Source organism: Phoca vitulina, unplaced genomic scaffold (genome assembly GCF_004348235.1).
Source record: "Phoca vitulina isolate PV1807 unplaced genomic scaffold, GSC_HSeal_1.0 scaffold20, whole genome shotgun sequence".
NCBI classification, from domain to species: domain Eukaryota; kingdom Metazoa; phylum Chordata; class Mammalia; order Carnivora; family Phocidae; genus Phoca; species Phoca vitulina.
Window position 1 is genome coordinate 34,643,906 of NW_022589723.1, and position 22,421 is coordinate 34,666,326.

Below are 22,421 nucleotides of genomic sequence, written 5' to 3' on the forward strand. Positions count from 1 at the left end.
CCAGTGGTGATGGGAGCAGGCGAGGCATTAACTAGGGTAAATTCCTAGCACTGCTCTTTCTCAGCTAAACCCAGCTGGCAAGTTTCTGTTTCTTAGGCCTGTCCTGAGGGCTTCGGGTCCCTCTAGCTCACATTACTCACAGCGGTTAAGCAGTCTTAATCCTGCATTTAAACAACCTTGTTACTCGGAGTTGCTGTGTCTCCAACAAGTGCCTCGGATTTGCTTGTCTGGTTCGTGTGTGTGTCTCAGGGCAACAATGCCCCCGTCGGCCTTCTGGAAGAGCTGCTTTTCTTTGGGTGATCTGGGGCATGGCCCTTGTCCTCCTCTGCCCACTGAGTGGACGCAGACTTGGGCTCACACGGTCTGCCCACGATGCAGCCGAGAGCCAGCCACTCCTGCTCTCCCCTAGCCACACAACCTTAGAGAAGTCACTCCGCCCCTCTGGCCCTGATGTCCGACGTGAGGGGACCCAGTGGTCTCCGCGGCCCTTCCGGCTCTCCAACTTTATGATCACCCATATCATGAGTGAATGACCCCCCTCCAGCACTCTTGGAATAAATGACTCAGCACTCTGATAGTTCTGTTGCTGTTTTTAAGGAAGCCTGATTATTTTGCCATCACAAGCAAGTGTTTGTTCCGTGGTTAAACAATCTGACAGTCTTGATCCAGCTGGAGTTGGGCTGAGGCTGACTGGGTTTCTTCACGCCGTCCTCTTTCAGGGAAGTAGCCCGGGTACCGACTGGCCTCAGACACCCCGGGCGCTGTCAGGACTCTGAGCCGGTGACGGGGACCTGCTGTCTACCACCGGCCTTCCCCCGCAGCCCAGCTTCAAGATGCTGAGCCTGAAGCTGCCCCGGCTGTTCAGCATCGACCAGATGCCCCAGGTATGTGCTGTGGGTCCGGTGGTTGAGCTCCAGGCAGTGATGAGGGCGCCCTGTGGCCTCTGCCCCGGGGCGAGGTGGGGGGCTGCCGGCTTTGTCTTCAGCCAGCAGCCCCGTCTCCCCCACCTACACTGAACCTGGAAATGGGAGGGATCCTGAGACTGTTGACGTCGTAACCCTTCCCTGTGACATCTGTATTTTATCCCGAAGCCAAGTCTTTCTTGAGACTCCACATCCGAGCTGAAGCCATGTAGTCAGTGGCATCTGGCTGGGTAGACGTTTCCTTTGGGCCCCTCCCTGGGGTGCTGGAAAGCAGGCCAGGGGCCAGGTCGCCTCGGGTGTGTGGCTTTGCCCTTGTCCGTATCACTTGCAGGAGGCTCGGGCCCCGTGTGGCTTGGGGCGAGGAGGAGGGTGTCTCGTGGGCCTCAGGCCTGGCCCCATCGTGGACTCCTGGGCCCGGGAGCTCACAGGCGGCCACCCCGAGACACCCGGCAGGCCTTGACAATCCGCATTTGTAAGCGGCCTGAGGTGAGGCCCCTCTGCTGGCGCACCCCCTTCCCTGGCGGAGCAAACACCACTTCTTGCGCACTCCTGTTGCCGCGTCACATTCCCTTCCTTTTTGGCTGAAGACGAGCCAGGGTGGGAAGTTTCATCTGGAGGATGTCACAGACTGAAGGGAGACCCTTCCACGCTGCTGACTGCCAAGCACTCTTCTGACTTCCCTCAGGGGCCTAAGTCCTGGGCGCGCTCAGCCCGGTGCACAGAGATGAGGAGCGGGCAGCCTGCCAGGCTCTGTCCCAAAAGCCTGTGCGGCTGGGTGGCTGCAGCTAGGTGGCACTGGGGGGTGATGGGACACGGGGCAGAGCAGTCTGGTGGAAGAGGCGAGGGACACGGCAGGTGACAGACAAATTAAAATGAGGCTGGCCTCGCAGGACGCCTCCTGTGTGCTCCCAGGGCCGTACCTCCTCCTGGTGCAGTTCTCCGCTGGCTTCTACCCACAGACTGCTAGTGGCTGCGATTAGTGGGAGCACGGGGTGATTCTTTGATTCATCCACTCATGAAATTTTTCTTGACGCCCTGCCATGTGCAAGGTGTCACTCCGCACCAGACTCGGAATAATCCCATACAAATCCTGCCCCTGAGGATTTTAAAATACGGATGCGCACTTCTGTTGCAAAGTGGGTTAGGGTATGTCCTGAAAGACCCAGAGGAGGGATCGGTCACTTCCATCATGGGGGAGGAGGGGCTCAGGGAGATCTTTAAGATGGCTTGAGGGTGGGTAGGAGGTGGGAGGTGGGCCGACCAGAACAGGTGGAAGGACTGGCATGGACAAAGGCCTGGGGACAGGGAAGCAGCGAGCAGGCGTGGGGACTCTTGGGAGAGGGGTCATGGGTGCTGCTGAGATGTCTCCCTGGGTGTTTTGGGCAAGGTCGCATTCAGAGCATGTGCCCAGGAAAGACGTGAAGGGGAAGTGAAGGTCTCAATGGCTACTTTGTGGGCTTCTGAAGTGTGGGGATCCTGAAGACGAGGACCAGAAAACCCTGGAGTGCTAAAGAGGAACGTGTCTCCTCTGTCCAGGTTTTCATAGAGGTTGGAGGTGACAGTATCCTTTTTAGTAAAATGGTGCTAGTCAGAGGCGGAGAACCAACATCATACCTCACATCCACTGTTTTTTGCTTCGAAACCTTCCTTGGGCGCCTACATCCACTACCGGGCTTTGGGGCCCCATGCTCAAGGTTCGTGCGGCCGTGGAGCGAACAGTGGCTCTGCCTGCCTGGAGGGTACTTTTATTTGAAGATTTGCTGGGGGAGGGGGACAGGAACGTTTGTTGTTAAAACAGGTGCAAGTATATTGAGGAGAAAAATGCATATGTAATTTGCATGAATATTTAGAATAGACCTCCTACAAACGCTAAGCTTATTTTCAGTGGGCTCTTTGGGTTCTGATACCCAGTCTGTGGAGTGACCTTGGGCAAGATACTTAATCTCCCTACCTCAGTTTCTGCACCTGTAAAATGGGGTGATGGGAATATCTGCTTCCTGGGGTTACGGTTATGAGATGGCCCATGTGAAGTGCCTGGCACATGGGGTCGAGTCAGTAATGTCGGCTGCCATTTCCATCATCAGGTCTTCATACGGGGCCCTGAATAGCCTCTCCTTTAGCATATTAATGAGCTGTGTGGACTGGGCCACTTCCCCACCCTCTCTGAGCCTCAGTTTCCTGATCTGTAAAGTGGAGATAATATTTGTTAATTTAGTCTCACAGGGCTATTGTGAGGATCCAAGAAAAATGAAATAGAACAGTGGGATTATTATGAAAGAACGGTAGCATAGCCAGATGGTGTGGTCTTGGGTAGGAGGGCTTGGGCCCTGAGGACCCAGGAGCCAACTCAGTAGGCAAATGGTTTCTCCAGCTCAGGGTTTCTCAAAGTGGGTGCTTGGATCCCCGCCATCAGAATCATCAGGAGCTTGTTAAAATACAGTATGAATGGGTACCTGGGTGGCTCAGTTGGTTAAGCGTCTGCCTTTGGCTTGGTCATGACCTTGGGGTTCTGGGATCAAGCCCCAAGGCAGACTCCCTCTCCCTCTGCCCCTCTCCCCTGCTTATACTCTTGCTCACATGTGCTCTCTCTCTCTCATGAATAAGATCTTTAAAAAAAATACAATATGAAGCATGATTGCAGGCATCTTCATATTGTTCTTGATTTTAATGAAAAGGAATGCTTTCAGAGGCTCCTGGGTGGCTCAGTCGTTAAGCGTCTGCCTTCGGCTCAGGTCATGGTCCCAGGGTCCTGGGATTGAGCCCCGCATCGGGCTCCCTTCTCAGTGGGAAGCCTGCTTCTTCCTCTCCCACTCCCCCTGCTTGTGTTCCCTCTCTCACTATGTCTCTGTCAAATAAATAAATAAAATCTTAAAAAAAAAAAAAGAATGCTTTCAACATTTCATCATTTAAGATAATGTAGCTCTATGTGTGTCTGTGTGTGTGTATGTAAATAACCTTTATCGAGTCAAGGATATTCCTTTCTACCCCTTGTTTTCTAGAATTTTTTTCCCTTTAAATAAGAATGAATTTTACAGAACCCTTTTTTTCCCTATCAATGCATCTTTTGAGATGGTCGTGTATGATTTGTTTAAGTTATTAGTGTGGTGAATTATACTGACCAATTTAGTAATGTTAAGTTAACCTTGCATTTAAATAAAACTTGGTCATGATGTAATATCTTTTTAATCTATTGCTGAATCAGCTAGTGTTTTGTTTAGGAACTTTTTTTTTACTTGAGAGAGAGAGAGAGAGAGAGAGCACAAGCAGGGGGAGGGGCAGAGGGAGAGGGAGAATCAGTCTCCCTGCTGAGCAAGGAGCCCTGCTGAGCAAGGAACCCATGCGGGGCTTGATCCCAGGGGCTTGATCCCCGGACCCTGAGATCATGACCTGAGCCAAAGGCAGATGCTTAACCGACTGAGCCACCCACTTGCTCCTGTTTAGGAGCCTTAATTCTAATGAGTTGACTTGTAATGTTTCCTTCAGATACTGCCATTGTCTAGATTTGGGTTATGATTGTACCAACCACAATGAGTTGGAGAGCCTTGCCTATTTGTTCTGTGGAAAACTTTGTATAATATTAGATTTCTGTGTTCCTGAGTGGGTCGTAGAATGTACCTGCACGATTGTCCCGCAAGGCCACCACCTTGTGCCCCTCCCACCCAGGGGAGCACCGTTACCTGCTAATCTACATGTATGGCAGCCTGTGGAGTGGTGGATGGAATGACTCATCTTGCAGCTGAATTTTCTGTGTGGGAAGTTTTTTTTTTATAACAGCTTTGTTGAGATATAATTCACATACTATAAAATTCATCCTTTAAAATACACAGCCCTGGGGGTTTTAGTATGGTGACATACACAAAGTCTGTTGCACAAACTCTCACCATGGTCAATTTTAGAACAGTTTCATTACCCTAGAAAGAAACTCTGTACCCATTAGCAGTCATTTCCTACTTGCCATGGCAACCACTGATTTACTTTCTGTCTCTGTGGATTTGCCTCTTTATAATTCGTATAAACGCGATTGTATAATAGGTGGCCTTCTGCAAATGCCTTCTTTCACTGAGCATAAATGTTTTCAAGGTTCATTCATGCTGTACCATGTGTTAGTACTTCATTTGTTTTGTGGCTGCATAATATTCCATTGTATGGATGTACCACTGTTTGTTCATTCATTAGTTGATGGACCCTTGAGTTTCCGTTTTTTTGGCTGCTACAAATAATGCTGCTATGAACATTTGAGTACACGTTTTTGCATGAACATGTTTTCAGTTCTCTTAAGTACATGCCTAGGAGCGGAATGTTGGATCATGTGGTAACTCTATGCTGAACTATTTTTTTTATTGTAGTAAAATACATTTCACATAAAATTTACCATCTTACCCAATTTTAAGTGCACAGTTCAATGGTATTAAATATATTCACATTGTTGTGCAGCAAGCACCATCATACATCTCCATAATTCTTTTTATCTTGTAAAACTGAAACTCTATACCCATTAAACAATAACTCCCCATTTCCCCCTCCCCTTAGCTTCTGAAAACCATCCTTCTACTTTCTGTCTTTATGATTTTGACTATTCTAGTACCTTCTATAAATGGAATCATACAGTGTTTGTCTTTTTGTGACTGGCCTATTAATTTCACTTACCGTAATGTCCTCAAGGTTCATCCATGTTGTATATGTCAGAATTCCTTCATTTTTATGGCTGGATAATATTCTTGTATGTATCTACCAGATTTTGCTTATTCATTCCCTCATCAATAGATACTGGATTACTTCTATGTTTTAGCTATTGTGGATAATGCTACTATGAACATAGGTGTACAGATACTTCTTTGAGATCTTGCTTTCAGTTCTTTTGGGTATATAACCAAAAGTGGAATTGCTGGATCATTTGGTAATTCTATTTGTAATTTTTTGAGGAACCACCATACTGTTTTCCACAGTGGCTGCGCCATTTTAAGTTCCCATCAACAGTTCACAAGGGTTCCAGTTTCTCAACATCCTTGTCAACACATGTTTTCTGGTTTTGTTTGGGTTCTTTTTTTTTTTTTTTTTTTAATAGTAGCCATCCCACTGTGTAGGATGTAGTTTTAATTTGTATTTCCCTAACGATTAGTGAGGTTGAGCATCTTTTCTTGTGCTAATTGTCTGTTCATATATCTTCTTTGGAGAAATACCTGTTCAAGACTTTTCCTCATTTTTAAATTGAGTCATTTGTCTTTTTGTTGAATCGTAAGTGTTCTTTACATATTCTGGATATAATTCCCTTATCAGATATATGACTTGCAAATATTTTCTTCCATTCTGTGCACCGTCTTTTCACTTTACTGATGGTATCCTTTGCAGCACAAAAGTTTTAAATTTTGCTATTATCTACTTTTTTATTTTCTTGCTTGTGATTTTGGCGTCCTAGATTCTAAGAATCCTGTGGCTAATTTGAGGTCATGAAGATTTAGTTCTATATTTTCTGCTAAGAGTTTTATCTCTTACATTTAGGTCTATGATCCATGTTTGAGTTAATGATTGTATGCGGCATGGGATAGGAGTCCAACTTTCTTCTTTTTATGTATATATATGTTGGTATCAAGTAGCTCCAGCATCATTTTTTGGTAAGACTATTCCTTCTTCAATAAATTCTCCTGGCCCTTTTATTGAAAATCAATTGAGTATAAATTTGAGGGTTTACTTCTGGACTCTAACTTCTATTCTCTTGATTTGTCTGTTCTTATGCCAGTACCACACTGTCTTCATTACTGTAGCTTTGTAATAAGACTTGAGAAGTGTGGATCTTTCAACTTTGTTTTTCCTTTTCCAGATTGTTTGACTGTTCAGGATCTCTTGCATTTCCATATGAATTTAAGGATCAGCATGTCAATTTCTGCAAAATAAATGAACAGAAATGCAGCTGGGATTTATTTTAGGGATTGCATTGAATCTGTTGATCAATTTGGGGAGCATTACCATCTTAACAATATTAAGTCTTTTAATCCATGAACATGGGATGTCTTTGCATTTATTTAGGTCTTTAATTTCTTTCAGTGATATTTTGTAGTTTTCAGTGCACAGGTCTCATACCATTAAAAGAGTTTGTGAAATTTATTCCTAAGCATTGTATTGTTTTTGATATTGCTGTACATGGAATTATTCCCTTAAATTCATTTTCAGATTGTTCATTGCTAGTATATAAAAATAAAACTAATTTTGGGTATATTGATCCTACATTCTGCAACCTTGCTGAACTCATTTATTAGTTCTAATAGTTTTTTAGTGGATCCTTTAGGATTTCCTATATGTAAGATTATATCACCTGAAAATATAGTTTTGCATCTTGCTTTCCTATCTAGATGCCTTTTCTTTCTTTTCCTTGTCCAGTTGACCTAGCTGGAACCTCCACTCTGATATCGCATAGAAGTGGCGAGAGCAGACATCCTTATCTTGTTCCTGATCTTAGGGGGAAAGCATTCCATTTTCCAACACTAGGTATGTTAGCTGTGAGTTTCTCATAGGTGGCCTTTACTGGGTTGAAGAAGTTTAAAAAAATTTTTCTTTTAAGATTTTATTAATTTATTGAGAGAGAGAAAGAGAGAGAGAGCGGGGAGAGGGGCAGAGGGGAAGAGGGGGAGGGAAAGGGAAAGATAGAAAATCTCAAGCAGACCACAGGCAGACTCCTCGCTGAGCACAGAGCCCATCATGGGGCTCAAAGAGAGGCTCAAGGCAGGGCTCCAAGGGGAGGGGTGGGGGGTGCTGCACACGGGGCTTGACCTCACACACTGAGATCATGACCTGAGCCGAAACCAAGAGTCTGAGGCTTAATGGACTGAGCCACCCAGGTGCCTCTGGGTTGAAGAAGTTTTATTCCTATTTTGTCAAGTGTCTTTGTGTCATGAAAGAGTATTAGATCTTGTTAAATGCTTTTTCTGTGTCTATTGACATAATCATGTGGTTTTGCTTTTTTCTCCTCTTAATTAATCTTGCCAGTTTGTCTTTTTTTTTTTTTTTAATATTTGAAAAGAGGTGGATTTGTGGCTCAGTGGAGCCTCTCTGTTATGTATTTTATATCTCTAGTGTCTGTTATTTTTTATTATTTTCTTTCTGCTTTGGATTCCTTTTGCTGTTTCTTCTCTAACTTCTTAAGTTAATCATACTCTGCCTTCTAATGTAAGCAACTGAGTACATATATTTCCCTCAAGTACTGCTTTAACTGCAGACCACATGTGCTTTTTGAATTCATTTCTAATTCCCATTTTGGTTTCTTATGTAACTTACAATTGCTTAGAAGTGTGTGTGTATTTTTTTTAATTCCCCCAAAGTCTGGAGTTTTGTTATTGATTTAAATTAATTGATTGCAGACTGAGAGTGTCCTCTGTGTAATTCCCATCCTTGAAATTTGTTCAGACTAGCTTTATGGTTTAGCACATGATCAATTTTCATAAATCTTCTAAGTGTGCCCAAAAATAATGTATAATCTTCAATTGGGGGCAGTATTGCATATGTGTACTGTAAGATCAAAAATTTTTCTATTATTACTAATTTTATTCTGCTTGATCTATCCAGCATTGAGATATGTGAAAATCTTCCACCATGATGGCAGATTTGTGAATTACTCCTTGTGCATAAGTCAATTTTTGCTTTATATATTTTGAGCCTGTGTTTTTTAGGTACATCCGAATTTATGTAATATCTTCCTAGTGCAGTAAATTTCTTAATATTTTGTAGTGATTCTTTTGCTAAGTAGTAATGCTTTCTATCTTAGAATCTGTCTCACAGTCATGTAGCAACTCCAACTTTATTGTTTTTGTTATTTTTCTGGTTTAGTTCTTTCCTTCCTTTGACTTTTAATGCCTCCCTGTCCTTATATTTTAACTGTATCTCGTGTAAATGGCACACAGTTGGGTTTTATCTAGTTTGACAGTATTTGTCATTTAACTGGACAGTTTAGTCTGTTTATAAAGATGATTGATATATTTACATTTATTTTGATCATCTTATGTGGTTCCTATTTGTTATTTTCTCTGTTGAGTTGTCCTTTCCTTTCTTGTTTTCTTTGGATTGAGTTTTACATCCTTATTTCTTTTTGCCTTTTAACATTTGATTTTCTCCTCCACTTGTTTTATAGTTAATATCTAGAAACATGCTCTATATTTATTAGCTTGGTGGCTACTCCAGCATTATAACATGAAAAATTATACTAGGCAGGAAGGGCAAGGGCTCAGCTGATCACACAGAATGTTCTAGAATGGGGTTTGTGCTTCAGACTTGTCCCAAATGAGAAAAGGAAGCCAGGACTTCATATCCACCATCAGTGGATGTGTGTGCTGCCGCTGGGCAGGGAGTATAACGTGGTCAGTGTAGTGGGCTTTGCCAAAAGAAGTTCCCATAGAGGGATGGGTGGCTCAGTTCTGAAGGAGGGCAGTGTTCCCTGCTGATGCATCATGATATCTCCTACAAGAAGACACCCTGCTTTAACTGACCTGACCTAGATGTCACATTAAGTAGAAATAGTCACATGGCCCCAACCTAACTGCAGAAAAGGCTGAGAAACATAGGAAAGCAAATGGGATATTTGGTGAACCCCAACTGTCCCTGCCACACCTAACTTCTTGGATCTGAGGACTGGCAATGTTCAAAAACTCCTAGAAGCATTTTGTCTTCAAATATCACAACAAAACCATTGTATTTTTCTCTTTCTGGAGAAATATTCTCTAATTTGGTTTTTCTTTCTTTTTTTTTTAAGATTTTATTTATGAGAGAGAGAGAGTGAGCAAACATGGGTGGCGGGGAGGGGTAGAGGGAGAGGGAAAAGCAAGCTCTCTGCTGAGCAAGGAACCCAATGCGAAGCTCGATCCCAGGACCCGGGGATCATGACTTGAGCCGAAGGCAGATGCTTAACCAACTGAGCCATCCAGGCGCCGTTGGTTTTTCATATCTACCTCTTAATCTCTCTGAACTGCTTTCTTTGAATCTGCTTTCAGTTCACTAATTTTCTCTTCAGTGAGATATAGTCTGCTATTTATCCCTTCAATGACTTTTTATTTCAATGTTGAACTTCCAAGTTATATTAGATTCTTTTTAAGTCTATTTTCATTAATATTTTTAAGCTATTTCTTTAAACATATTGAACATACTGATTTTATATTTCAGCATCTATTCCTCGAGCTTTCTTTCTGCCACCTATGGTTTTTGCTGTTTCTGAGGCCTGGTGTTGTTTGCAGGCGTGGGCATGCTTGTTGTGTTAAAGCAGAAATCCTCCAGAAAGGATTTGCATTTGATTTTGTTACTTACCTGAGGGAGCCACAAAACTTTGACCTCTATTTATTTGTAACCACTTTAATTTTACTACTGGAGATTTCTTGGACCATAGAAGTAGTGTGGGTTTGGATCAGAAAGCCATATGAAATCTAGCTGATGGTTCTGAATTCTGGGGAGAGATTGTTTCAGAGAGACAATTTTCCTTATTGTCTCCTTCTGCCTGGTTGGATTTATTTCACATTCTCTCACCTTTATAGTCCTAGCCTTAATGGCAAGGTCTGCCTTTGGTGGGCTTTAGGGTTCATCTTTTATTTGCAGAGCCTAGCAGCAGAAACTCTGATGTTGAAGGCAGCTTCCCACATGGGGCTCCCAGTTGCCCTTTGTTAGGGGGCTTTGTGACTTCCTTACTTTTGTTGTCATCTTGCTGATACATTTATCCAGCAGACGATGCAGAGTTCATCCGGCATTTTCGTTGTTTTAGTCAGAAGGATCTTTCGTGACATCTAGTGGTCCATCATTCTTCCCAAGCCAGAAGGCCCCCAGCCATTCTTTCTGGTTCTTCCTCCATCATGGGTAGAGGGTCCCAGTGATCTTTCCCTTCTGAGAACTCTGCTCACACTTAGCATTTCCATCCACTATAGCAATCGCTTGTTTCACTTGGGTAGATGCAGTGAAGCGTGATGGGCTTTTGCAAGCCAACAGACTAGCGGTTACATCTTGGTTCTGCTATTAATTATGGCCTTGGAAACGTCTCCCATGGAGCTTCAGTTTCCTTATCTGTAAAATGGGGTTGACAGTCTTGACCGTGCAGTCCTCTCATGATGATCCAGTGAAACAGGGTCTGCTCCTAACATGCGCTGGGTCTGAATCAGGAGAACCGTGGAGACCACAGAATGTGTAGAAGTTATGTATGGAGCTAGCAAAGAGTTCTATAGAATGGTTCTGTTCTCCCTTGACAAATATCCCTTCATAATCACAAAAGAGTATATGTAAAGCTCTAATTTTTATATAGCAGAAGTCAGCAAAATAGCAAAGATAACTAAATTTAATGATTGTTGCACATATCTGTATGTTATTGATGGATTAGTGATGTTTGGATGCGTAATAAAATAAAAACGTACATAATTTATGAGTTACTACATGTTTATTCCATTAAATTTATTTTTTGCCTTTATTTCAGCAAAATTATGGGTTATACTGCTGTAATCAACATTATCACATAATTTGTATTCTATTAACAGTAATTCCAAATTAGACCACTATTCCTGAGTCCCTGAGTCTTAGTTTTTTTTTTTTTTTAATTAATTTCATTTGGGAGAAACTTCTGGTGAGTTTCTGCTCAGTTTTGCTAAAGGTAGAGCAACTGGAATTATTGGAAAATATTCTTAAAGCCATATTTAGAATCAGAAATGAAGTATAAATTTTATCAAGTTCAAACACAGTGAAGTTGTATATGATAATTACAATTAAGAAGAAAAATTATATCATATTTTAATTATATATACATTACAATCTTCTATATGGCTGTTTTTACTCTCTCTTAACACAATACCTAGATCCATAAAGTACTTAAATTTGATTTTTCTTTTTTCAAGAAAAAAGATACCATAAAGAAAACTGATAGAGCAATGTTTTGCTTAGTGAAAATTGTACTATAATGTATAATGCTCAGAAAAGTAATCTGTATGGAAGTTAATTTCAGGATTATTTGTATGTGAATCTTCTCTTCCATAGTTCAGAGATGATTTTGTTCCTTTTTTTAAGTTTTGTTTTCTTCAAACGTCATTTTTGTTACATATTTCACATGTGGCTCCTTTGGTTTAGAAAAATCCTATATGTATCTAAGATAATAAATGTGTACTTTGAATCCCTTTAAAAGTGAAATAGCCAAACCTCGATATTTTTGTAAGCTTTTGCTAACAACATCCCATAATGAATACGTGTGAAGTGCTCAGACTCAAAATTAATGTCATTTCCTCCCCAAGATGGGGTTTGCTCTGTATTTGAGGACCCTCTGTTTCACTGATTTCTTTCCATCATCTTGCATCTTGTCTAGATGAAATCTAAGAATGTAATGGCATTTATTTGGCATTCCCATGGTGTGAATCAGAGGTTTATGGTCAAGTTTGATATACGTTTCAGCAAGATGTCCCATATTGGGAGCGCCTGGGTGGCTCAGGGGGTTAAGCATCTGCCTTTGGCTCAGGTCATGATCCCAGGGTCCCGGGATCGAGCCCCACATCAGTCTCTTTGCTCAGCAGGGAGTTTACATCTCCCTCTGACTGCCTCTTCCCCTGCTCATGCTCACATGCTCTCTCACTCTCTCAGATAAATAAAATCTTAAAAAAAAAATGTCCCATATTGGAGAAGATTCAGAGAATGTTACACACCATCTTTGAATTTTCCATAAGGAAGTCATCAGTCCTCCCAGTAAGAAACTGAGACCATGTATTGCCATTTATTTCCAGCTCTCAGATTGCTTTTGGATGTTTTGTCAAATTCTGACTTTGTATTGTTGCCAGAACAAATTACTACAGACTTGGTGGCTTTAAAACATGGGTCTCATTAGGCTAAAATCAAGGTGTTGGTGGAGGCTCGAGGGGAGAATCTATTTTCTTGCCTGTTCCAGCTTCTCGAGGCCACCTGCTTCGTCGGCTCCCAGCCCCTGCCTGACTTCAGAGCCAACAGTGTGGCATCTCTGTCCATTCTTCTATGGCCTCATCTCCCTCTGCCCCTCTTCTTCTGCCCTCTCCTTCCGCTTTTAAGGACCCTGGGATTATACCAGGCTCACCTGGATAATCCCGATCATCTCCCTATATTAAGGTTAGCTGATCAGCCGCCTTAATTCCATCTGTGACCTTCATTCTCCTTTACCACGTTAACCTCACATGGTCACAGTTTCTGGGATGAGGGCGTGGACAGCTTTGGGGGGCCGTAATCCTGCCTGCCGCAGACTTTCCAATCATGTTACACTGTTACCACAGCCTAGTCCATGGCAGATTTTTAAATCAGCACCTACAATTGAAAATTGTTTTCCTAGTTCTTAAAGACTGCATTTTTACAACAAAGGGAAAACCGATGGAATGTGCCATTGTTTCAACTTCCTTGCTGCTTCTGTAGGTCTGTGCTGTGTGCAGTGCTAGTCATTCAGTGGGACTTTTCCCCCTGGTACACCACACCTGAATTGAGCAATACTAATTTTTTAAGACATTTTATGTGGTTTTTTGTCACTTTATTGTCTATTAAATTACTAATATCCTTTGGATCCTCCATCTTAGATAGTGAGATGTAATTTGGTTAATTACTTTTTATCCATCTTTTATGTTCAGCCAGAAGAAATTTAGCTTCATTTTCTGTAAATATTGGGGCACATGTACAAAAAGCATCCTTCTTCTTGACTGAACATCACACGCTTAATTTTTTAAAAACACGACACCAAAGTTCTCAACGACATTCACCTGTCATTGCTTAATACCGACAATGGTTGGCTATTACTTCAGCCTATTTGTAGTTCTAGTAATTGCATGTGAGTTGTGTACAAGCGGTTTTATGGTATTTTATTGAAATCCTAAATGCTCCCTCTTGCCAGGGCTAAGCGTGGTCTGTCCTGCATAAGACAGTGGCTTTGTGTCCAACCCGGTGCCAAGGACACTGTAGGCACTCCCTAAATGGCAGGTTGTAATCGGTGCATCAGCTCGTGGGCTGCCCTTTGCCTTCTCCGTTACCTCCATGCCTTCTGCCTGCAAACACCTCACCAGACTCCTCCCTTGTCTCTCTCTCCTGCTTTGGCTTTTCGTGCCCGTGTCTTTAGGTGCATCTTGTCCCTCTTACCTAAAGGGAACCTCGTATTTGGCAATGAATTGGATTCTGGGCAGGGAGGGGACCGCTGGATGCTGAGGGACGGGATGGGCCCATCCTGCATGCCCTGGGAGCTTGTGAGGAGTGGCAGATGCTCCCCTAGCCCCACCGAGTTGCAGCAAGATCCCCGGGCCATCTGCCGACACCTGTGGAAGAACGTTTGTGAGGCACCGATTTAGAGAAATTGTCACCCAACCAGCCAGCTCAGGGTGCCATCACAGAGTGCCACAGACTGACTGGACAAACAGAAATTTACTTCTCACAGTTCTGGAGGCTGGAAGTCCAAGATCAGGGTGCAGGCGAAGGTTGGTTCTCTGGAGGCCTCTCTCCTTGGCTTGTAGACGCGGCCTCCATGCTGCCCCTCACGTGGCCGTTCCTCTGTGCACACCCGCCCCTGGTGTCGCCCCTGCTTCTAAGGGATGCCAGTCAGATGGGACCGGGATCCACCCCAACAGCCTCATTGTAACTTCATCCCCTCTTTTAAGATCCTGTCTCCCAAAGACAGTCACATTCTGAGGTACGGGGGTGGGGGGTGTGAGGGTCTTGAATTTTGTGGGGGACACAATTCAGCCTGTGACACCACTTTGAAGAAGAAACTGAGGCTCAGAGAAGTACCCGACAGTCCAAAATCACACCACAGGTCAAGAGATGAGCGCTTCCTCTCCTCCAGAGCCCTTCTGAGAGGCCCATGATAGCATAAGAGGCCGAAGAAATGAAGTCGGAGGTGTGCATGCAGCTTTCAGATTTGCCCCCCGCCCCCCGCTTCTGGGAGCTTGGAAAATGTCTTAACCTCCCTGGGCCTCAGTTTCCTTTTCTGTGAAATGGGGACAATGAAAGGCTGTCCCTCACAAGGTCATGAGGACTCCTTGAGATTTGGGTGGGAAATGCAGATTGCCCCCCTGACAGCACCTGACCCCCCCACTCTGCCTCGCCCCTCGGCCTGCTGTCAGAATCTGCTCCTATTTACCGCGAGCCAGAACGTGCGATGATTTTCCCCAGGTGATTAATGGCTAGAAAAACCAAGGGTTTGAAATGGTCGCAGTGGAATTTCAGGCATCAGCTGGCGGGTGCACAGCGTCTTTCCTGGAAGCCAAGCCTTGGCAGACACTAAAAGGAAAACCTGCTGCTGTGGCCTTCCACCCCGAGAACCTGGGCGTTCTCACTTCTAAATAATAGGCTGCACACAATTTGATTTCATTTCCTATTAAACTGCCTAGCCTGCAACCAGGGATGCGCGGTGGATTCCTACAAATCAGTTCCACTGTGCAAATTAGCCAGCATCTGCTAACCTGGGGCTGCTTAGGAATGAGACCCAGCTACGGAGTACTAAAGGCAATGATTGCAATTTGCCTTTGGGGGTTGAGACTGGGTATGAATACAAAATTGTTTTCAAATGTTTCATTTGTTGTTTAGAATTACGTAGCATGTCTTCTTTTGAGATCTACTCTATGCAAAGCGCTTTGGAGGCCAGAGCGGGAAGATGGAGGGAATGCCGCTCCTTTCCCCTGCTCAGAGGGGCTCAGAACAAGAGCGCATCGAGCATTTTGGCCTAATAAACTGAGGTTCAAGTTGAGGAGGGAAGGAGCAGGTCAGAACAGGCTCTTCTGGGACTGAAGGACTCCCATTCTTTTGTCCATTCTTTATCTATCTGTCCTTTTCTTTTTGGAAGGGCTGCTTTAAATCCTGTCTCTACGGCACGGTTAGTGGGTGGGCTTCCCATCCGTGTCTGGGGTCAGGATAGCAGGTCAGAGGAGATTCTCTTAATATAGGCCCAGTCCTGGCGTTGGTGGTCAAGTAGCCTCCCCAGATATGGGGCAAGATTCTTGAGTGCGGTCAAGTTGTCCAGCTTGTGAATTTCCCAGCCCTTCTGTTCCCCTCGGGCTCTTGACTGTGTTGGCGCTTTCTTTTGCTTCCCCAAATGCAGGATCCAAAGAGGGAAGAACGGTAGTCACACCCTGCGTCACCACCAGCAAAATGTACGCGGTCTCCCCCTCTGGCTCCCGTCCATCCACTACCCACCTGTGGGCCCCATGTCCAAGCTGTCCTGCAGCCCCCCTCCCTGTGTGCTACCACCCCCCATGTGCCAGCGCTCTGCAGGCCGCCTGGTCATGAGATCTCCTTCTACACAGGATCTGCTAAACTCATTCATGTGAAGGCGTGAATCATCAACAACAGTGGCTCTGTTCTGGAGTCTTTACATTTTAATAAGAGGCCAATGCCTTAATAAATTATTTTTATTTATAAAGGGAAGACTGAAATGTGAGATGGAATGCTAGACCCCCAATTTCAGCCGCAGGGCCTTCGCATGTCCACCAAGCACACGCTACCCTCCTCACATGCATTGAAGGCTGAAGGCCATGGGCCTGTCTGCCTCCCTGTCAGCGGCCCTGGTGGGGTGGGCAGCTGGAAGCCAGGATTCCTGCTGCTGGGGACAGAGGCCTGTCTGCTGTAAACCAGAGACGTCAGCAGGATTGAACCGTGAATCAAAAACTGGAACAAATTGCTTTAATCAGCTAAGACCCAAACCTAATTTAAATAGTATTTTTTCACTGGACCATGAACCAGCTTCATGGGTCCCCCTCCCCCTGGTTGACCAGTTGAACCCAGAACTGAACTAAGAAGGGAACGTATTCATGGCTTTTTTTTTAGATTTTTTATTTTATTTTATTTATTTTTCAGATAGAGTGTGCACACAAGCAGGGGGGGTGGGAGAGGGAGAAGCAGGCTTCCCGCTGAGCAGGGAGCCCGATGCGGGGCTCGATCCCAGGACCCTGAGCTCAAGACCTGAGCTGAAGGCAGATGCTTAACCGACTGAGCCACCCAGGCGTCCCTTTTTTTTTTTTTAAGATTTTTTTTTTTTAATTTATTTGTCAGAGAGGGAGAAAGAGCGCGTATTCATGGTTTTATAGGTGAGGACACTGAGGCACTGAGAGTCGTGGCCGGCTCAAGGACACATGGCACATCAGTGGCCCAGATTTGACTGTTTACCCTGGTAACCCCTCACTCTCTCCACTTGATTCAGAACCTCAAGACATAGTACATGTTACCCACTGTGTTCTTTTTTTTTTTTTAAGATTATTTATTTGACAGAGGTGGGGGAGGTGGAGGGGCAGAGGGGGAGAGAGAATCTCAAGCAGGCTCCATCCCCAGCGCAGAGCCCAACATGGGGCTCGATCTCATGACCCTGAGATCATGACCTGAGCCAAAAGCAAGAGTCGGTTGCTTAACTGACTGAGCCACCCAGGCGCCCCCTATTATGTACCTTTGAATGGAGATTCTCTCTTAAGCTAAGAAGTTGTAACCCAGAGGAGAGATGGGTGGCTAGGTTGGCATTCTCTGTCTTCCCTTTCTCCCTCAGCCCCAGAAAACCACAGGGAAAACTGTAAAATGTTCTTGTGACTCGATTTATATTATGACTACTAGTGTTATCATTGTCATTATTTGCCTCGATGAATCTACTTATTTTTAGTTTACCTTTCAAAGCTTCTGACAACATTCCTCTACATCAGTGGTCCTTAAGTGGGGTCACTTTGCCCCCAGGGGATGTTGGCATTACTGGAGACGTTTTGGGTTGTCACAGCTTGGGACCGTGTGGGCCACTGGTGTCATTAGGGAGAGGCCATGGGTGCGCTCACGTGTTGCCTAGGACAGCCCCCCACAACACACAGTTATCTGGCCAAAAATGTCCATAGTGTCAAGACTGAGAAACCCTGGCTCAAATCAACACAAAAGGGAAAGAAAGTCTCCTACAGATCCTCAGTGAATCAAACTCTCCCCTTTCCTGTGTTCTCCCCAGCCTCTGCCCTGCCTTGTGTCCTTAAACTTCTTTAATACTTACAATCGCCCCAGGAATACAATTTGCATTCTACTTGTTTTCACTTAATAGCACATGCTGAGCTTCGTCCCTCTTGCCTCCTTTTCACAATTACATTTTTAATGGGTCCGATGGAGTCTTCTGGGCGGGTTGATGCCCAGAGGTCAGCTGACCAGTCCACCTGTCTTCTTGGGGCTGGTGACCCAGAGACGTGCCAGGTGGGCTGCGTGGGGAGGGGCTGGCTCGGGCAGGCCCAGCTGTGGCAGGCCCTGCTCCACCTGCATCCCGGGCTAATGCCATCACTGTCTTCATCATCAAAAAGCCTTTATGAAGCGCTTTGGTGAATATATCCTGGCACTGGCGGGGGGGAATCTTCTGCAGAGATCTTCCCACCGGCTCCTGACACCTGGGGCACGTTGGCTCAGACAGACAGCGTATATGTCTTCCAACCACGAAGGCATCCAGACACCGGGCTGTAGGCCCCAGGCAGAGGGCGCAAAACCAGATCCTTAGGCAATATTCATGACAAGAGTAAGTGTGCCTGTCTGGGAATGCGAAGATTGGCTGGATTCCCAAAGGGAGCCGGGGTCTTGAGTTACCTCCTCCAGCCGCTACAGGCTCCTGGAAGGACATGGGATTTTAGAACCTACGGGAAGGAGGAGAGAAGTGGGGGAGGGAAGCAGCTTGACAGCTCAAGGGCTTGGGGTCACGTGTTCCAGGCTTAAGCGTTCAAGCGCGCAGCCTGGGAGAAAACTAGATACCACCAGGGCTGCCCCTCCTGAGACCCTCTGGCCACCCCCTGGCCTCACCTCAGTGCTCCTGTCTCTTACCCCCATGCAGGTGTTCCACGAGCAGGGCATCCTCTTCGGCTACAGACACCCGCAGAGCTCCGCCACTGCCTGTCTCCTCAGCCTTTTCCAGATGACCAATGAGACTCTCAACATCTGGACTCACTTGCTGCCCTTCTGGTACCTTCCAGTCCCCTTGACTGGCCATGTCAATTCAGGAGCCCTGGGCCTGGGGCTTCTTTAAAACCCAGGGGGGTTGGGAAGGCTGAGAGTCCATGCTGGGATTTTGGGGACTCCCCCGTGGTACATGAGCACGGAGCTGGGAGATGTTGGGGCCGGCAGCTGGGGTGAGCTTTAGCATATGGATTCTAATAGGATTCAAGAGGCTCCTGGCAGCTCCCCAGTCTTTCCCTGCACTGGGGGCCTGGGTTGATCTCATCCCCTTCAGTTTGGAGGTTTTCGGAGTCCTCCAGAAGCCCTGGTTAAAATGTCATGAGCTCGAGGGAGTCAATCTCTCTGAGCTTAATGTTTTCCCGTCTGTAAAGTGGGAGGGATGGTCCGTGCCTTGCCCAGGGTTGCTGTGAGGATTACCGGGGGTGGGGGGTGGGGGGAAGCATTGGAAAAGGCATCGGGCAGGGAGCTGTGGGGGCCCCGTGATCATGCTGGAGCCACAGCGGCCAGGAGGCACTTTAATGGAGAAGCCATGAGCTCAGGGGTCCACTAAGACCCCTGTTGGCTGACACATGTGTGGCCCAGGGAAAGGGCACGGCAAGTCCTGGCACAGGCCAGACTCTGGACTCTCCTCTGATCATTGTCCAGAAGCCAAGGGAATAGGAGGGACCCCAGGGTGTGCCGCACACAGAGATGGGCTCGAGGAAGGCCGTGCTTGCTTGGAAGTCAGAGGGCAGATCCAGGGCCGAAATGCAGGGCAAGGCTGGTGCCAGAGGCCTCCCCAGAGAAGAGAGAGCAGGCCTGCGGTGGATTAGGGAGATCCAGAAGGAAGTTCTAGGGCCTGCAGACTGCTCAGGGTGGCCTCCAGATCCTGCTCAAGGGGGCTCTTTGTCATTTTACTTTATGTGTGTGTGTGTGTGTGTGTGTGTGTGTGTGTGTGTCCTTTTAAATTTAAGCCAACCTAAGTAAATGTAAGTAAAAAGTCTAAATGCTCATAAAGTGCAACTTGCAGATGGGGACAGAGCCAGTGTCTTCCCCTGGCCCCTGTTCTCTTCCCTGGAGTTGCCGGTCCTCCCAGAGCCCCTCCGGAGATGTGAGCCCCTGGGGCGTGTGCACACCCCACTCTGAGTCCTTGCCTCCTGCTCTCTTCCCTGGCTTTCTTCCCTCCCATCTCCGTCTGGCCCCCAGGCCTCTCAGGCTGCATGGTGTTCCGTTGTGTGGATGAACCACAGGTGATTTATGGGGTTCTGCAGTTTGTGCTGCCGCCAGGAGCACTGGCCCTTCCCGGCTTGCCTGTGGGTCTGGGGCGCCTGTGCACAGATCCCTGTGGGGTGACTTCGTAGCTGTCCCGAAGCTGGGCCACTCGGGCCGAGGCTCCCCGCTGCATAGAGCCCCCGGCTCTGCCAGACCCTGGGAGATGGTCACCACTGAGCAACACAGGGTGGGGAGGGGTTGGGAGAGCCTGGAGTAAGATGCCCCTAAGGAAGTGGGGCCAGGGAGTCATCTTGAGATGATCGGATAGGTTTTGAGACCAGCACATAGCTTCAGCTCTGTTTTTGCTGGGACAGGAGGAGAAAGGTCGCAAATGTAACCAGAAGGTGGACGGATGCTCCTTGGGTTCCTGTGGGAAAAGCGTTGGAGTCTCCTCCCCTGGGAGAGCCCGTGGGCAGAGGCCCCGGCTTTCTAGCAGCGGTTGGTCTGTGGAAGTGGGCAGCTCTGCAGGCAGGCCCCCCTTGCCTGGGTCATAGAGGAGGCAGATATGGTGCGGAGCTGTCCTGTGTCTCTGTGTGGGGGTGGACCCAGAGAGCTAGACTCAGCAGATCGCAGCATGGGACCAGGCCACTCAGAAAGGCGATGGTAGTGTGAGAGGAGGAATAGCATGAAGAGGAGGGAGAACAATCGTCCTGTTGTCTTCTAGACTCTCCAGGCCCCTCCTGGGAGGTTGCTTCTGTTTGAGGAACCTTCCTGCAAGGGGACAAAGACAAACCACAGGGCTGGTGACACGGCCCCATATGGATCCTTTGAGGAGTGGTTGAGTGCCACGGGGTTCTTTAATGTAAGGTTCAAAGAGGTGAGGAGGTGTTATGAGGATTGATTGCCTTAGATATTTGATGTGCTAGTTTTCTGTGGTCCCGTTGAGGGGAACTCGGGCTGATCAAATGGAGATAGATCCCAGGGAGACTGGTGTCAGCTCAGTGAAGAATTTCCCGACACTTAGAGCTCCCTTGAGAGGTGGTGAGCTCCCCATCCCCGGAAGCATGCAAGCTGAGCCTGGAGAATCACTTAGGCAGAATGCTGTAAGAGAGATTCTGTCATTGCAAGGTGGGGAGAGGAATGTACTAGATAAATCTTAAGGCTCTCCTCTTGCCCCTTCTGCCCAGTTCTAACCGTAAAAGGATCCCACTCACCCTCCCTCCCTCGTAGTATTTCACCAAAGTGAGAACACACAGGGTTCAGTTATCCCAGGGGAATGGGGGGCAGCAGATAGTCTGTGAGGGGTGCAGAGGAGCCCCCAGCCACGGAGGTCGAGTGGGCCACGCTGTGTTCCAGGTTCTTCGTGTGGAGGTTTGTGACCGCCTTGTATGTGACAGACATCCAGAATGACAGCTACTCCTGGCCTCTGTTCGTGTACATGGGCACCAGCTGTGTGTACCCCCTCGCGTCCAGCTGTGCACACACCTTCAGCTCCATGTCCAAGAACGCCCGGCACATCTGCTACTTCCTGGACTACGGGGCCGTCAACCTCTTCAGCCTGGGTGCGTAGGGCCCCGCGTCCTCCTCCTCTCCCTGCGACTGAGATAGCTGCCCCCCCCTCCCCCCCGGGAGCTGGGCTCACCAGAAGGCTTTGATGGGCTTGCGGAAGAGTCATGGGAATGCCATGCCTCCTCCAGGTTCCTGATGTTTGGTAAGAAACTTGTCCAGAGCTGTGCTGGCAAATATTAACTGATTCAGTGGGGACAAAAGCCCTGATCTGTGGGGTAGGCTGACCCCCCACCATGGCCAACTTCCGGCCACCAGTGGGACCTCCCTGCACATCATCACGCAGTGATTCCTCTATGCAGATAGAGGAGAGGCATTAAAGGAAAGTTATTACTTGTGTTAATGTGGTTATTTAATTGTCAGTTTAGGTAGTCGGCGGGGTTTAACAGTCATCTTGCGAGACCTCTGAAACCTCATCCGTCTGCCGTCACAGGCCAGGGTGAGCCAGCTCTGCACGTCAGAGCTGCTGTCTGTCCTGCCTGACAAAGAAGGGGGCTCATGAACCCCGCTTGTCGAGAGGCTTAGACAAGTTAGCAATGTGCTCAAAGTGCCATGGGAACCGAGGGGTGAGCCCAGAGCAGGCGCGGGTGGGTGTCGATACTTGAGCCTCCTCGGGTTTTTCCTCCAATTATGGGGTCACCCCCTCTGGCTCCACTTCTCTCCCCAGCTGGTGGGCATCCCTTTGTCCCCAGGTCTCCCCTGCTCTGGCCTCTTCTCCCTCCTGCTCCTGCTCCAGGTGTGAAAGCAAAGGCATTGTCTTCCCTTGCCCACGGGGGTGTCCGTGAGGATCCCGTCCCCATCCTGGTTCCTCCCCTCCCTCTCACAAGTCACACACGCACGAACACGTGCATACAC

At 46.9% G+C, this 22,421-nt stretch overlaps 1 protein-coding gene across 1 annotated transcript in view; it reads left to right on the forward strand.

Moving 5' to 3' along the window:
- The first annotated feature begins 719 nt into the window (after positions 1-719).
- Positions 720-22,421, forward strand: part of PAQR5 (progestin and adipoQ receptor family member 5) — a 40,052-nt gene continuing 18,350 nt past the window's right edge. Inside the window, exons 1-3 of the mRNA XM_032417391.1 lie at positions 720-884; positions 18,688-18,815; positions 21,357-21,562. Of these exons, the coding sequence (XP_032273282.1) occupies positions 834-884; positions 18,688-18,815; positions 21,357-21,562 (385 nt within the window). The 5' untranslated portion in view covers positions 720-833. The remainder of the gene's footprint in view (positions 885-18,687; positions 18,816-21,356; positions 21,563-22,421) is intronic.